Raw genomic sequence first — 13670 nt, forward strand, 5'->3', positions numbered from 1 at the left:
TATAACCTTCCTTGGGTAGGTAAAAGAGCTTTTTAAATCTGTGTATTGCAAATTGTAAACTTCCCCGGCAGAAGTTTTTTTTTTTTTTCTTTTCAGAGAAGTAAAAATGAATTTATTTATTTATTTTATTGGGTTATTTTACGACGCTGTATCAACATTTATGTTATTTAGCGTCTGAATGATATGAAGGTAATAATGCCGGTGAAATGAGTCCGGGGTCCAGCACCGAAAGTTACCCAGCATTTGCTCATATTGGGTTGAGGGAAAAGCCCGGAAAAAACCTCAACCAGGTAACTTGCCCCGACCGGGATTCGAACCCGGGCCACCTGGTTTCGCGGCCAGACGCCTTGACCGTTACTCCAGTGAACAGTAAAAATGAATAAAACCCCTAAATATGTAGATGTATGTAATACCAAGCCATTATATTTAATGTGGGGTAAATATGTAAAAATATGTAGTATCAAATTTTCATATATTAATGGTAAAGTCGCCCTCGGTAGCGCAGTTGGTATAGCGCTGGCCTTCTATGCTCCAGGTTGCGGGTTCGATCCCGGCCGAGGGCGATGGCATTTGAGTGTGTTTAAATGCGACAGGCTCATGTCAGTAGATTTACTGGCATGTAAAAGAACTCCTGCGGGACAAAAATTCCGGCACACCGGCGAAGCTGATATAACCTCTGCCGTTGCGAGTGTCGTTAAACAAACCATAATTAAATTAATGGTAACTGCAAAATTCGCAAAGATTTGTTATTTATATACGGTTAGATTGAAAGGAATATAATATGTAATTACATAAAAATGGAATATAATATGTAATTACATAAAAATAATTCGGTCTCTAATCATCACGGTAAGTTAGTCCTCAGCATTTGTGTGGTCGAAAGCCACTCCTTTGATTTCGAAACACAACTACCTGCTAAAGAAAAATTTAAAAACATAATTTTATTTGCTAAAGAAAAATTGCACTATTTTAAAGGCATTTTATGTTATGCCTGTAGAAAATACACCTAATATAACATTGACAATTATTATTTCACTATGTTAATATGATGGTGTATTAAGTTTTTGTTTTACATAATTTTGCATTTAATATATTGTTGCAGTGAATAACAAACCACTATCAAATTTTCAAAGAATGATTGCCTGATGCTAGAAAACATAGTCTTACATCTAGAAAAGCTTCGTTCTATTTCTGCAGAAACAATGAGGACATATTTGAAATATTTTACACAAGCATTATCTATCTCAAAATCTGTATCATTATTATAAATTTCCTCATTTGAAATTGTCACAAATTTTACATAGAGCTAAATATCCATAATGTTTATCCAGTATTCTTTTCATCTTATTTGCTACATTTTTCTCTACTTCATGTTCCTACTATTCGGTTCGTCATAATATCACTGACTACATGCTATTTTATGTTTGTAGAAAATACACCGAATATGGCATTGACAAAGTATCAGCCTTATTATTTCACTATGTTAATATGATGGTGTATTATATTTTTGTTTTACATAATTTTTCATTTCATGTATTGTTGCAGTGAATAACAAACCACATTTTCAAATTTTCAAAGGAGAATGATTGCCTGTTGTTAGAAAACAAAGCCTTATATCTAGAGAAACATTGTGCCACTTCTGCAGAAACAATGGGGGAATATTTGAAATATTTTACACAAGCATTATTTATCTCAAAATCTGTATCATTATTACGAATTTCCTCATTTGAAATTAAATCACAAATTTCGTCCTCAGCATCTTGCTATTATTCTTCTTTGCAGGACATTGAATGTTGCCTGTTACGACTAGCAGTATTCAGTCATAATGTAACTGATTAACTGAAGTTCACTGCTGAACAAAACACACTGAAATCCCCCTCCCAACACAATTATGTATTGGTACCTAATGTCAGAGGCGCATGAAGTGCAATGTAACAGCATACAATTCTGAGCCCTACTCATCAGACCAAACTACCTTCGTCACAAATTCTTCGTCTTCTATTACCATTCACTGATACCATTCACAAAATTGCATTCGACGATCAGAATCGTCATCATTAATCGCATGCAGTAATCGTGGGATGTAAACTTTCCACTTAGCAGCTTTCAGAATTTGTTGTACACTTGTACTACTAATCCCTACTACGTGAACATTGTGTACCAGACTTCTGTGGAGGAGTAACAAGCCTTTCCAACATGAGAGCCGACGAAGCAGGACTTGTAGCTGTACGCAGTTTTCTCAATCTTCCTTCGTGAATAACACAAATCGTTCCATGCCCCTCAAACTTGTCAATAATGTGTTTAATTGTTAGGCAGGTTGGGGGTTCTGTTTTGCACTCCTGCCTCCACTACCACTGCACTTCAACGGCATTATCAAACCTCATAAAACACTTCAGAATGCATTTTCGCTTCTCGAACGTCAAGCGTGCTCCAGCTATTTTGTTTTCTCTCTCTCGTGATGAAAGTACCACATCTGTTGAGCGAAAGACCATACTACAACATATTCGTAATTCAAATCAATTGACAATATCAATATCCTGATACAATCTGAGTAAGACTGTATACATTTTTTGGTGGACTCTGTATATAATACAAGTTTACCAACAAGTGTCTCTATAGAAAGAGTTTTTCAGTGTAGGAGCTATTATGTTGCGAGCACTAAGGGGCAAATCGAGGGATGAAATATTTGAAAAACAATTTTTATTCAAAGTGAACAAAAAATTCAACTGAGAATTTCTAAAGTAGAAGAGTCTATATGATAAAAATTTATTTTGAAAAATCTTAGTTGGAATTTTATCAATTTCTAAATCATGACTTCTGTTACTGAAAGGATATTATGGTATTTAAATATAATGTTTCTGCCATGTATTATGAAAAACTATACCATTATATTACTCAGCTCACTTCATCTTCCCAAAAAATTGTAATCTTCCAAATTTTGACTTGTTCCACATTTTAAAGCTTCAATGCTAATGTAAGATCTATGGAATACAATAAATGAAATGAAATTTGTGAGAGAAACTCCTTAGATGTTTTTAAAAGGCATATTAAACTATTAACATTGTGGGCCCTTTCTTTTTCACATGCTTAGTTTATAGGCATCCATTATTTCCTTTCAGAAGAGACACATTCTAGGGTTGGGAATGGTATCATGACACAATTATAATTTCTTAAGTAACTGTAAAATTAACTATGCATTGACAGCTGTAACTGTAATTCAGTTACTACTACTTGTATTTTTTTCTTGCAAGTAACTTCAACTGTAATTTAGTTATGATTAAAAAGCGTGTGTGTGTCTAATGCCTATCCACTTCACTTATGTGATTCGGGTTCTGCATACTGCGGACAGATAGCAGAACTGTGACCCATTTTCAAGTTGTACACCACTTCAGCTTGCCACGTTATGCATGATGTGTATCTGTGAAGAGTTATATCATGTACTAGGTGAGTGTATGTGTAAGTGTAGTGAATGGGTGAGGATGATGAAAGTGAGGAAGAGAGAAGGGAAAAACCCAGTGTCTGCACATAGTCTACTCCTGTCGAACAGCACCAAGGGGGCCACCAGGCTTAATGGCCCCATCCGATGGACGAATCACTATCAACAGTGACATATGCCTTCTGTTCATATGCACTGCGGAAAGATTTGGGATTTAACTTGGTGCACAATTTAATGAATAGAAGTTGTGCACCACCATCTCTCATAATCCCCGCTGGCTAGTCTAGAAGCAGACGTGCTACCACAGAAATAACTCAGCGGACCACGATTAAAAAGTAACTTATCCAACTGCTAGATTCCTAGTTACTTTATGACTAAGGAAACTATTACACACTTGATCATATTGGCCGGTCCCAAGATTTGAACCTGGGACCTCCTGGAAGCAAATTTCATCCTTAGCAGTGAGTTACCTTGCTCAGTGGCAATAATATTATTGATTTCTTAAGACACAATAAAATGCACAGCTTAAATGCACTCAACTTCAATTCCGAAGTTAATTTTTAGAAAATTGATATGAATAATACATAGAACTAATCAAATAATGCGAAAACTCATAGATATTAAGTATAAATTGAACAGAAAGAGAACAAAAAGATCTACCACATTTACTCGAATATAAGTCGCAACTGTATTTTTAAGTTAATTTGATTTGTATAGTCCTGCATTTATCAAATGAAAACTTGTACATGATTTTAAGCTGCAGGCATATTTCGTCAGTCTTGCTGTAGTAAAAAAATGCGACTTATATTCAAGTAAATATGGTATATTCTTTGAACTTCCTCATCTGGGTCAAACAGGGTATAGTATATAATCGAACTGTTGATGAAATGTAAGGTTTTATGCATATGATAGTGGTTGCATGCAATCACTTACACAATATTCCACATATCTTCAAACGGCAATGAAGTGAATTGGATGAATATTCAGTATAATCATATTTTTTACAGTCGAGCCCCCATACAATGAAAATCTATATAATGGCAGCGATAAATTTGATTGGTCCTGACATTTTTCCTAAATTTTTAATATAAGTGAATTTTTGGAGGAACCTCCATCTAATGATAAAAATATTATATATATTTAATTTACTTGGTCTTCATGTTCAATATTTCACTTTTAACTTGGTCGCCCACTTGAAGATATTTTTCATTATTTCCTCTATCTTTTCTTAATTTTGTTGACTGATCTTGACATTCTGTGTAAGGACTGTGTTACAGTAAAACTCTACTTGCTTCAAGAGCACGTACTCTTAACAGGATTTGCCGTCTTGGTTCCTGCCACTATCTTCCTGATCACCTGGTGCTTTTCACACTCGAATATTTTTTTAGTGCTTATATTACGACGTTGTATCAACTGCTATGGCTATCTAGCATCTGAGTGAGATAGTGATAATGCTGGTGACATGAGTTCAGGGTCCAGCATTGAAAGTTACCTAGCATTTGCTCTTAATGGATTGACGGAAAACACTGGAAAAAACCTCAACCAGGTAACTTGTCCCAACCAGGATATTCGAATATTACATGTTAATGTTGGCAGGTGTTGCATGAAAACCAATCAGTCTGGAGACTAAATTAGCTGCATTTTGGCAATTTAAATAGGAGATTGAAGTAGACTAAAGTGCTTAAAGTTATGGATTTTAGTAGTAAACACTCGCAACATAATAAAAACGCAAGGAAATCGAGGACAGTGTCGCAAGTGGTAAAAATTAATCCTGAACATATGTAAGCATTTAAAAACTGTGGCAGCAGAAGACGACATGGCTATCTTGAAGTGTTTTAATGTCTCTAGTATACATGTCACCAAATATTTGACTGAGCTCGAAGCAATAAGAAACATATTTGTTGCTGGAAACCTTAAAAACAAAAAATAGTACAATTACTGATTAAAAAATCCTGAATTTTTTAAGAATTTGTGTGTCATATAGAGTAATCAAATGATGAGTAAAAATGTTATTTCATAGTGTGTAATGTTATTTTTTCAAATTTATATTATATCATCTTTCAGAATGTAAATATAGGTAACATTTCATAACCCCTCAACACAACAAGAACCGTCATATAACAATACAATTTTCCTAGTCCCCAGAAAACTGTTACATCGAGGTTCGACTGTATTAAGTATGTACTGGTAGTGATTTTGTTGATTCTCAATTTATCCAACACTTCCCTGTTTTTCATATTCAATGTACCATATTTTTTATTCAATAAATAACACAACTTATCAGTGTTTAATAATCTTTTAACTGGCCTAATCTTAAAATATTTAACATATGGTATTTCAAGCAATGATGCACTCCAGATTCTTAAATTTTGTTCGTTTTATTGCGTTTATTCCCCTCTGTAATGTCACGGACTTCAACACCAATATTTCAGAAACACTCTGTATAGTGGGAATTACATTAAAACAACAGTGGCGTCATTTTGAGTACACATATACAGTAATCAGTAGAGGTGGTATGTTTGTGTATTTCAAGTCCACAATAATGTCTTCAAAATATTATTTGTCCATTTCTTTCAGAGTCTTGCCAGTTTCGTTTTATACTGCAATCGAGATTGCAGTTTAAAGTATCCTGTTGTTTTTCAAAGCACAATCTCAATGCTGTTGAAAGGAGAACTTGCATTATACACATATTGATGAAATAATAAGAAATTTTAAAGAAATCTAAGAAAATGATTCTAACAAAAACAATGAAACATTAGCTTATTAATATCACATCCATAAAACTAATCTTAAAATTCTACACTGCTAAATTGAAAAGTAGAGCAGTTCTAGTTTATAGGTGAAGTCACCTGCCACAAGGACTTGAAGTTCATATGCAAGAAGGTTGCCAACCATATTTCCTTCATCCTTTTACTTCCCAATATTTTGAGACACATGGCTCAGCTGATCACAATGTATGCTTCTGTTTGGAAATGGAAATATATGTATGGTTCATAGTTCATAACTACAATAGGACATATTTAAAGATAAAACACATATGTTAGGTCAATAACACAGTGTTCATTGATTTGATAAAATACATTAAGGAGATATGTTTCAGTTGTATGAACACTAATAAGTACAATAAGATTATTGAAGATGTTAGTCAGACATGTTTCGGAGATGCTTCTCCATCTTCAGTGACTAATTACAATGATTGGCAGAGCCAAGCAACAACACAGTTCGAACAACCGAAACGCATCGTCATTGTAATTAGTCACTGAAGATGGAGAAGCATCTCCGAAACATGTCTGACTAACATCTTCAATAATTTTATTGTACTTATTAGTGTTCATACAACTGAAACATATCACCTTTAATGTATTTTACAATAGGACATAATAATTATTAATTACAAAATAATAGTAAAATTAATGTTTTAATTAGGAACTATTAACAAGAACACATTTTGAAGTAAGAAATATATTCAACAGAAATCGTAATGAAAGATACTACAAATTTAAAGAGTAGTCCACAAGAAAAATTGTATGAAAATATAACCTTCATCATCAAATATTGGCGTCAAGACTATGTGATGCAGGAGTTTTCAATGTTTTTCATTTTAAATATTCACAATTGTAATGTTATATATCTCTTTAGAAATAAAATTAATTCAAAGTGTGATTAAAATTCAGTCTCGACAGCTGGCAATATTATGAGGCAAAAGGTGTATTTTTCTTAAAGTTGGCCTGGGTAGCATAGTCGGCATAGCGCTGGCCTTCTGTGCTCGAGGTTGCAGGTTCGATCCCGGCCCAGGTTGATGGCATTTAAGTGTGCTTAAATGTGACAGACTCATGTCAGTAGATTTACTGGCATGTAAAAGAACTCCTGCAGAACAAAATTCTGGCACACTGGCGACACTGATATAACCTCAGCAGTTGCGTCGTTAAATAAACCATAATTTAAAAATTTTTAATTTCATTTTTCTTAATGTTTCGTTTAAACGCTAAATCAACAATACCAAATTGCTCAAGAATATGTGATAACCAACATTTACATCCAGTTGAATTTTCAAGAATATGTCTCAATATATCAGTCTTTCAAAGATGAAAAATATATGCAATAATGATACATTAAAATAATAGGATAATACTTGGAAGACAGAGGGGATACTTGAAATCCCCAAGATACTCTCAATTTAATACGAATTTTTAAATAAGAATAACAGCACTGTAAAAGGGGTGCAGGTAGGAAGTAAAGATAGCGACAGGATGTAATAAATCCACCACAAATATAATATCATTTAGATGACATTAATCAACCCGTTTGTTTCAATTTTAAATTAAAATAATATAATGTACAGATATAATATCCACTCCTTATTTATAAAATAATTTAGTGAGTAAAACTGAACTATGAGATTTGATGCAAACCAATGTAATAGTTTTCTTTTAGAACAACTGAGGTGGGGGTGGGGGGCTTGGAATTCAATTTATCTCGATATCCAAATTTTGTATAATGATTATGTTATTTTAAAAGTACGTATCTCTGTTTGTGGTGAGAGAGTTGCAAAATCCTGTTATAACTACATTTTATTATAATTTAGGAATCTGATTAAATATTAATTGCTGCTGAGGAGAAAGAAAGGTAAGTCACAAATCCTATAAAGGCAGCTGGCTATATAACTGTGAGACTAATATACACACACTTTAGGAAAAATATAATCTCAGTTAAAATCACAATTGTAGAATATTGTTAACTGCGGGTTATGGACCAGTAACAGCTTGTTCTATAATTTTCTGAAAAACTGAATACTTACATAAAAAAAATTTAAACTTCTTGCTAAACAGAAATATGTGGGATCTGTGCTCTGTTTACAAGTTACATGTTTGTTTGAATATTGTTATGAATGTGAAGTGGGAATCAGCCATGAGCTGCAGCTCTCACAAATGAGTGGAAGCTATATTTCTTTTTCAGACTTTTAAATGATAATGTAAAAAGTGATGTATTATCGTCATTAGTAGAGGCTCCATTACGCATAGTGGAGCGAGATTAAACCTTTGTTCAGTGCTGCAAGGATTGTCACCAATATATTCAGAGCACTGAAATATCTACAGTATTTGAAATTAAAGTGCTCAAAAATTAATAACACGAAATTAAAATAAATTCTCCCATCAGTCACGAAGTAATACGAATCTCTGACAGACCCTCACTAATTTAGATATAATTAGGAACAATGTGCTTTTCATTCAGATGCCACGAGATAGGCTACACAGTCCATGTAAGTGCAACATTCATTACATTTAATCTCTCGTTATTAGAGTCAGAGGACACACATTAAACTAAAATATATAAAACCTAAATATTGATGTCATTTGCTTAAGTAATGCAAATGCACATGGATAAATCAAATAATCTATGTAAAAGTCGACATATGTACAGTAGATTATATTTTGAGACACTGCATAGAATTGGTCATTCACGGTTTTTTTCTTCCTTACAAGTGATTAACAAAATAGCGATCCAATCTGTTTATTAATTTCTGCTGTTTCTTCACTTTACCAACCAAATCTTAACTCAAGTTCCGATTGTATTGGAAGTCAATTTTTCTTTCTGGGAAAGTTGCATTACGAAATCAGAAATCATAATTACAAATATGTAACATTTTTTAACTTGCATTGTAGTGAAAATTCAGCACTAACAGTTGAGTGTACAGAATGTCTGTGTCAATGTGATGCCATTATGCAGATAGGTGACTGAGCTAAATTGTTTACAGGTAAAACAGTTACTGAACGAAATTAACTATTTACTTCAATTCTATGACTGTTCAAAATAGAATAAAATTTGGGAGGGGAAAGACAAAGGACAATTTTCTCCACACACAATTGAAGAGGTGGATTTCAAAGTGTCCTAATTCCATTTTTTTTTTTAAATTTTAACTTGCTTTTTTCACGTTTTAATTTAACCTATATATTAACCCTATATATTAATGTGTAAGTTTATTTAACAGACTCTCCTAAGTCTTTACTTAGTGTCTGCATGTTTTTTCAAATGGAGCTAAAGGCGTCAATTTTATTTCCTCAGTTTTTTTGTAATTTTCTCTTAACTTGTCATTTGGACTTAGGCCAGTTTGGAATCCACCTCTTCAATTAAGACATGAATAAAATTTAGGGGCTGAAAGAGAGAATGTAAACTTTACCCCAATTTCAATAGACAAAGGTTAATTTTCTTCACACAATTAAGACAAACTATAACATCAAAACAAAGTAATACTTAAAGGATGAGTATGCAAGTGGAATGTGGTTGCTGTGTGTTATAATCTACAAAAACGGTGAAATGAAGTGTCATGTTTTATTGAGATTCAGCAGTGTGAAGTGACAGGAAGTGACAGATTTAATAAGAACATGGTATACGATAATTCACAAACATATAAGTACAATATAGAATACTGTGCCCAACAAAATCATGTCTTTCCATGTTAATCATTATGCTAAGTTAGTACCATGGGCAGGTGCAGAATGCAACCACACATAAAACAATATACCTTTGTTTACATCAGAAAATGGACAGTGTCCAACAAAACTAATCTATACCTGCTAATACCTAAGCAATAACTCAACACCTCCTAATACAAGGATCACATTCGAGAAATGGAAAGCAATGTTTACAATCATTTCATCCACGATATGAATACTATAAAACATTTGTGTAAATTTTCAAATATCACAACAGAAACTACAGCATTACAAACTTTCATAAACCTTGGCAAATGAAGCCTTAAGCAATTACTGAACAAAATCACTTGGTGATACTTATTTACCGACAAATGAGTTATAAGTATTAATGATCAAGAGATAACGGCATGGATCTCGTACATCAGTTTTGTAATGTGAAGGCAGAAGAATCTTACATTCGGGAATAGATCATCATCCCATTTTATGCCAGAGAGAGCCAATATACTTCTCCGAAACAATGGATTCTTCTCCCTTTATTACACAGTGCATATACCCACACACCACGTTGATCACCATGACAGTACGAGGTCTTACATTAAAAAATTACATCAAAAGAACCATGCTTATGAGAGACATTTCGGCGATGCAGAATATAAAAGGTAGACCAGCATAATGTCCCCGTAGTCAACATAGCCGGTCTTACCTCTAATACATCGCATTATGGGCTGCTTTAGTATTAGCGAAATATAAAGCAAATTTACAGAGCCATATGTCCACATTAAACAATTGCATTAATTTTTGGTCAAATAAACTCTTAGCTTTATATTTCGTGGCAGTAAAACATTCAAAGCTAAATGAACTAAAATACAATAATCACAAGTTGCCCATATATATTCATACAGAAGTAATTCTTAAGTAATTAGATATTCAGAATGAAATTAAAACATTACACATACATAACACGTAAATGAGACCCATACCAACCAATAAATGTCATTAAGAAACACTACATATACAAACAAAATTGAAAACAAAATGAACATCACACACAATGCATTTGCTGGTGGCTTATGACTGCTCCTGGAGATTAGACCACACTATTACTCCATGGTCATTGATTACAAACAGAGAACAAGTACGAACGGAACTGCACAAGATGTTTGGGTTCCATGCAATAACGTCCATGGCTGTGGGGAAGAAATAATCCTGGATAAGGAGTTGGTGATATGAACAATGCGAAGACAGTCAAACAAGATTGTTCCTCTATTGTGCTCTGTGATGTGAAGAGTGCAGTTACAGGGATGCTGCATGGGTTACCAAGATATCAAAGCATACAGTAACATTACAAGGTTTGACAGTTTTTCAAGAAGTCCCCATATCACACCAACACATGAAATAAGATACACACCAGTGATGTGAGGACCTTCCCAAATTGCAGCCACACCATTACTGGAACAAAGTACACTTTCTAACAAAAATATCGCTTTTATTTTTAAACATTTCTTCTTTTTTTTTTTTTTTTTTTTGTATAACTGTCATCTTCAATAGCGATAAGACTTACTCTAAAATAAATAACAAAATATACCGCATCACAAATGAAGGCACTTTTTTTTCAGCTGCACTGCATTCGAGTTCATATATCCACATTTTGAATTACTGGAATGAATGTTGCACAAGTCATCAGGTGAAAGGAGAGGAAAGGGACAACTGTCATTTATGCTTTCATTTTCCAGTTCACAAGTTCACTTTTCCACCACATATGTATATATTTATATGTCCAGTATGTACAGTGCATTAGTCTTCATACTGCTGTGGCAATTACATATCACCAAATGAAAGTGAACGGCACCTAAAACAGCCAATACTCTGAAGTCAGGGTTTCAAATTGTGCAGATGCATACATGTGACATTAAAATTGGATTCTGTGGAGTTGTTCTTTAATTCTTCTTCTTCCTCTTGAAATACGAGTCTGCGTAATGTCCTCCAAGTCCTTGGGAATGCTGGCCAATGTAGTTGCCCTCTGGGCTTGGTTCAGGCGATGGTAATAAGCGGTTGTACTTCCTCTTCTGCCCGATAGGTGTAACAAGCCCTGCAGCAGTTGGTCCAGGAGGCGAGGCAATAAGGATGGGACTTCCAGGATGAGACCACAGACTGGGCACCAAGTTGGGAGCAGAGTATGTTCCAAATTGTGGGGGAGTCCCACTAGGAATTGTAGGCGAAGTCAGGAATGTGCCAGGTGCCCATCCATTCTGGAATGGTGAAGATCGGATCTGTCCAGGCTTGACGTCCAGGAAGCCCAGTGGCTTGGGAGGAACTGGCATTGGCACCGGGCTTCCCAAAATGGGACGACCAGCAGGTACAGGGGTGCTGATGATGGGGCGGCCTCCGGCAACTGGACTGCCCAGAATGGGACGTGCTGCAGCCATGGTAACCACTGGCTGGGGTCTGGTAGTGGTTGGAGGGGCCACAGATATGGTCCAGGGTTGTTCTGGCTGCGGCTGGGGTGGGGGCCCAGGTTGAACAGTCTGCAGTATTGGTCCTGGCTGACCAATGAAAGGAAAAGGTGGAGTATTGGTAATCACCTGGCGCTGAGCCGATATCCCCGATGCAGGAGTTCCATTGGTCTGCATAGCACTAGTCAGGGATCCCAACAGCTGGTTCAGATTCTGAGCATTGCTCAGGAAGGTGGTGATTGTTTGCTGCAAGTCTCCTGACAGGTTGTCTGGGAACAGCATTCCACTCTGCTTCAGGGCATGGGAATGAGGTGGAAGCTTGTTCGCACCAGTAGAAACTTGCTGCTGAAAGTGAGCACTGCCTGGCTTGTCTGTATGCAGGGGGGTCTTGGCAGCTCCGAGACCATGTTCAAAGAAGCCATTCTTCACGACGAGATTTGGATCTAGTGGTGGAATAGTAAGGTTTGGCTGCTGGCTTTGGATCTGACCGAGAATTCCATTCCAAAAGTTTGTAGGATCCTGGATGGGAACCTGTCCGGGGAGATGGGTCATGCCTAAAATTCCGGTACTTGTAGCGTCCTCTAATGCAGGGCTCGGGAATGGTGGGCGAGGGGCTACTTCACCAGGAGGTGGACTCATACTGGCTGCTGATGGATTAGGCAACAAGGGAACCTGTGGAGAAAAATGTTCACCAATAATAACATTATTTACAACAAAACAACTTCGTAAGCAGATATATCTTCTCATATACCTTGTAATCTATGCAAATTTCACCTCAGGGTTCCTAATGACACGAAATTTTTGACACTCAGTACTTTAAAATACACTGAGAAGCAAAAAAACAAACGCCCACTTTAAAATTAAGAGATTTTTAAAATATAAATACGCTGTCTATTGAACTTGTATACAGTTATGAGTGCCAAAGTGTTTTAATTTTCTAACTGGTGACTGGATGTGAAATTCCTTTCTTATCTGCATTTAATTAAAAAATTACAGGTCAAAATCTATCACCATTTCTGCTCAAAACGCTCGAGTTTCTTGGTCATAATCTTTTCCATGTTATCATTGTTGCATAGCTTCTCTTCTCTTTTTGTTGTGAGGAATGTTGTTGGTGAATGTTGATTTTCTCATTTCAGAATTAAATTAGTTTGCAAGAATTCTACTGAAAGCAAAAGCTACAAAATTATTGCCCATATCGACGATGGTTGCAGTTTTCGCTATGCTGTTGTTGCTGCTGTAGGTGCACTGTATTCAATCATTAGAGACTCAGTGAAAAAGTTCACAGAAATGCCAAGTTACTGCAGGAAGACTGGATCTGCCGAAAATGGAAAACAACAGCCCATGATG

The 13670-nt window shown here is 35.4% G+C and overlaps 1 protein-coding gene across 1 annotated transcript in view; it reads right to left on the reverse strand.

Annotated features, from left to right (window-relative positions):
• Window positions 1-9752: 9752 nt before the first annotated feature.
• The window catches only part of LOC138707735 (ribonucleoprotein PTB-binding 1-like), a 36206-nt gene continuing 32288 nt past the window's right edge, over window positions 9753-13670 (reverse strand). The window contains exon 8 of the mRNA XM_069837601.1: window positions 9753-12995. Within this exon, the coding sequence (XP_069693702.1) occupies window positions 11808-12995 (1188 nt within the window). The 3' untranslated portion in view covers window positions 9753-11807. The remainder of the gene's footprint in view (window positions 12996-13670) is intronic.

The sequence above is a fragment of the Periplaneta americana genome, chromosome 10 (assembly GCF_040183065.1).
Source record: "Periplaneta americana isolate PAMFEO1 chromosome 10, P.americana_PAMFEO1_priV1, whole genome shotgun sequence".
Classification (NCBI taxonomy): domain Eukaryota; kingdom Metazoa; phylum Arthropoda; class Insecta; order Blattodea; family Blattidae; genus Periplaneta; species Periplaneta americana.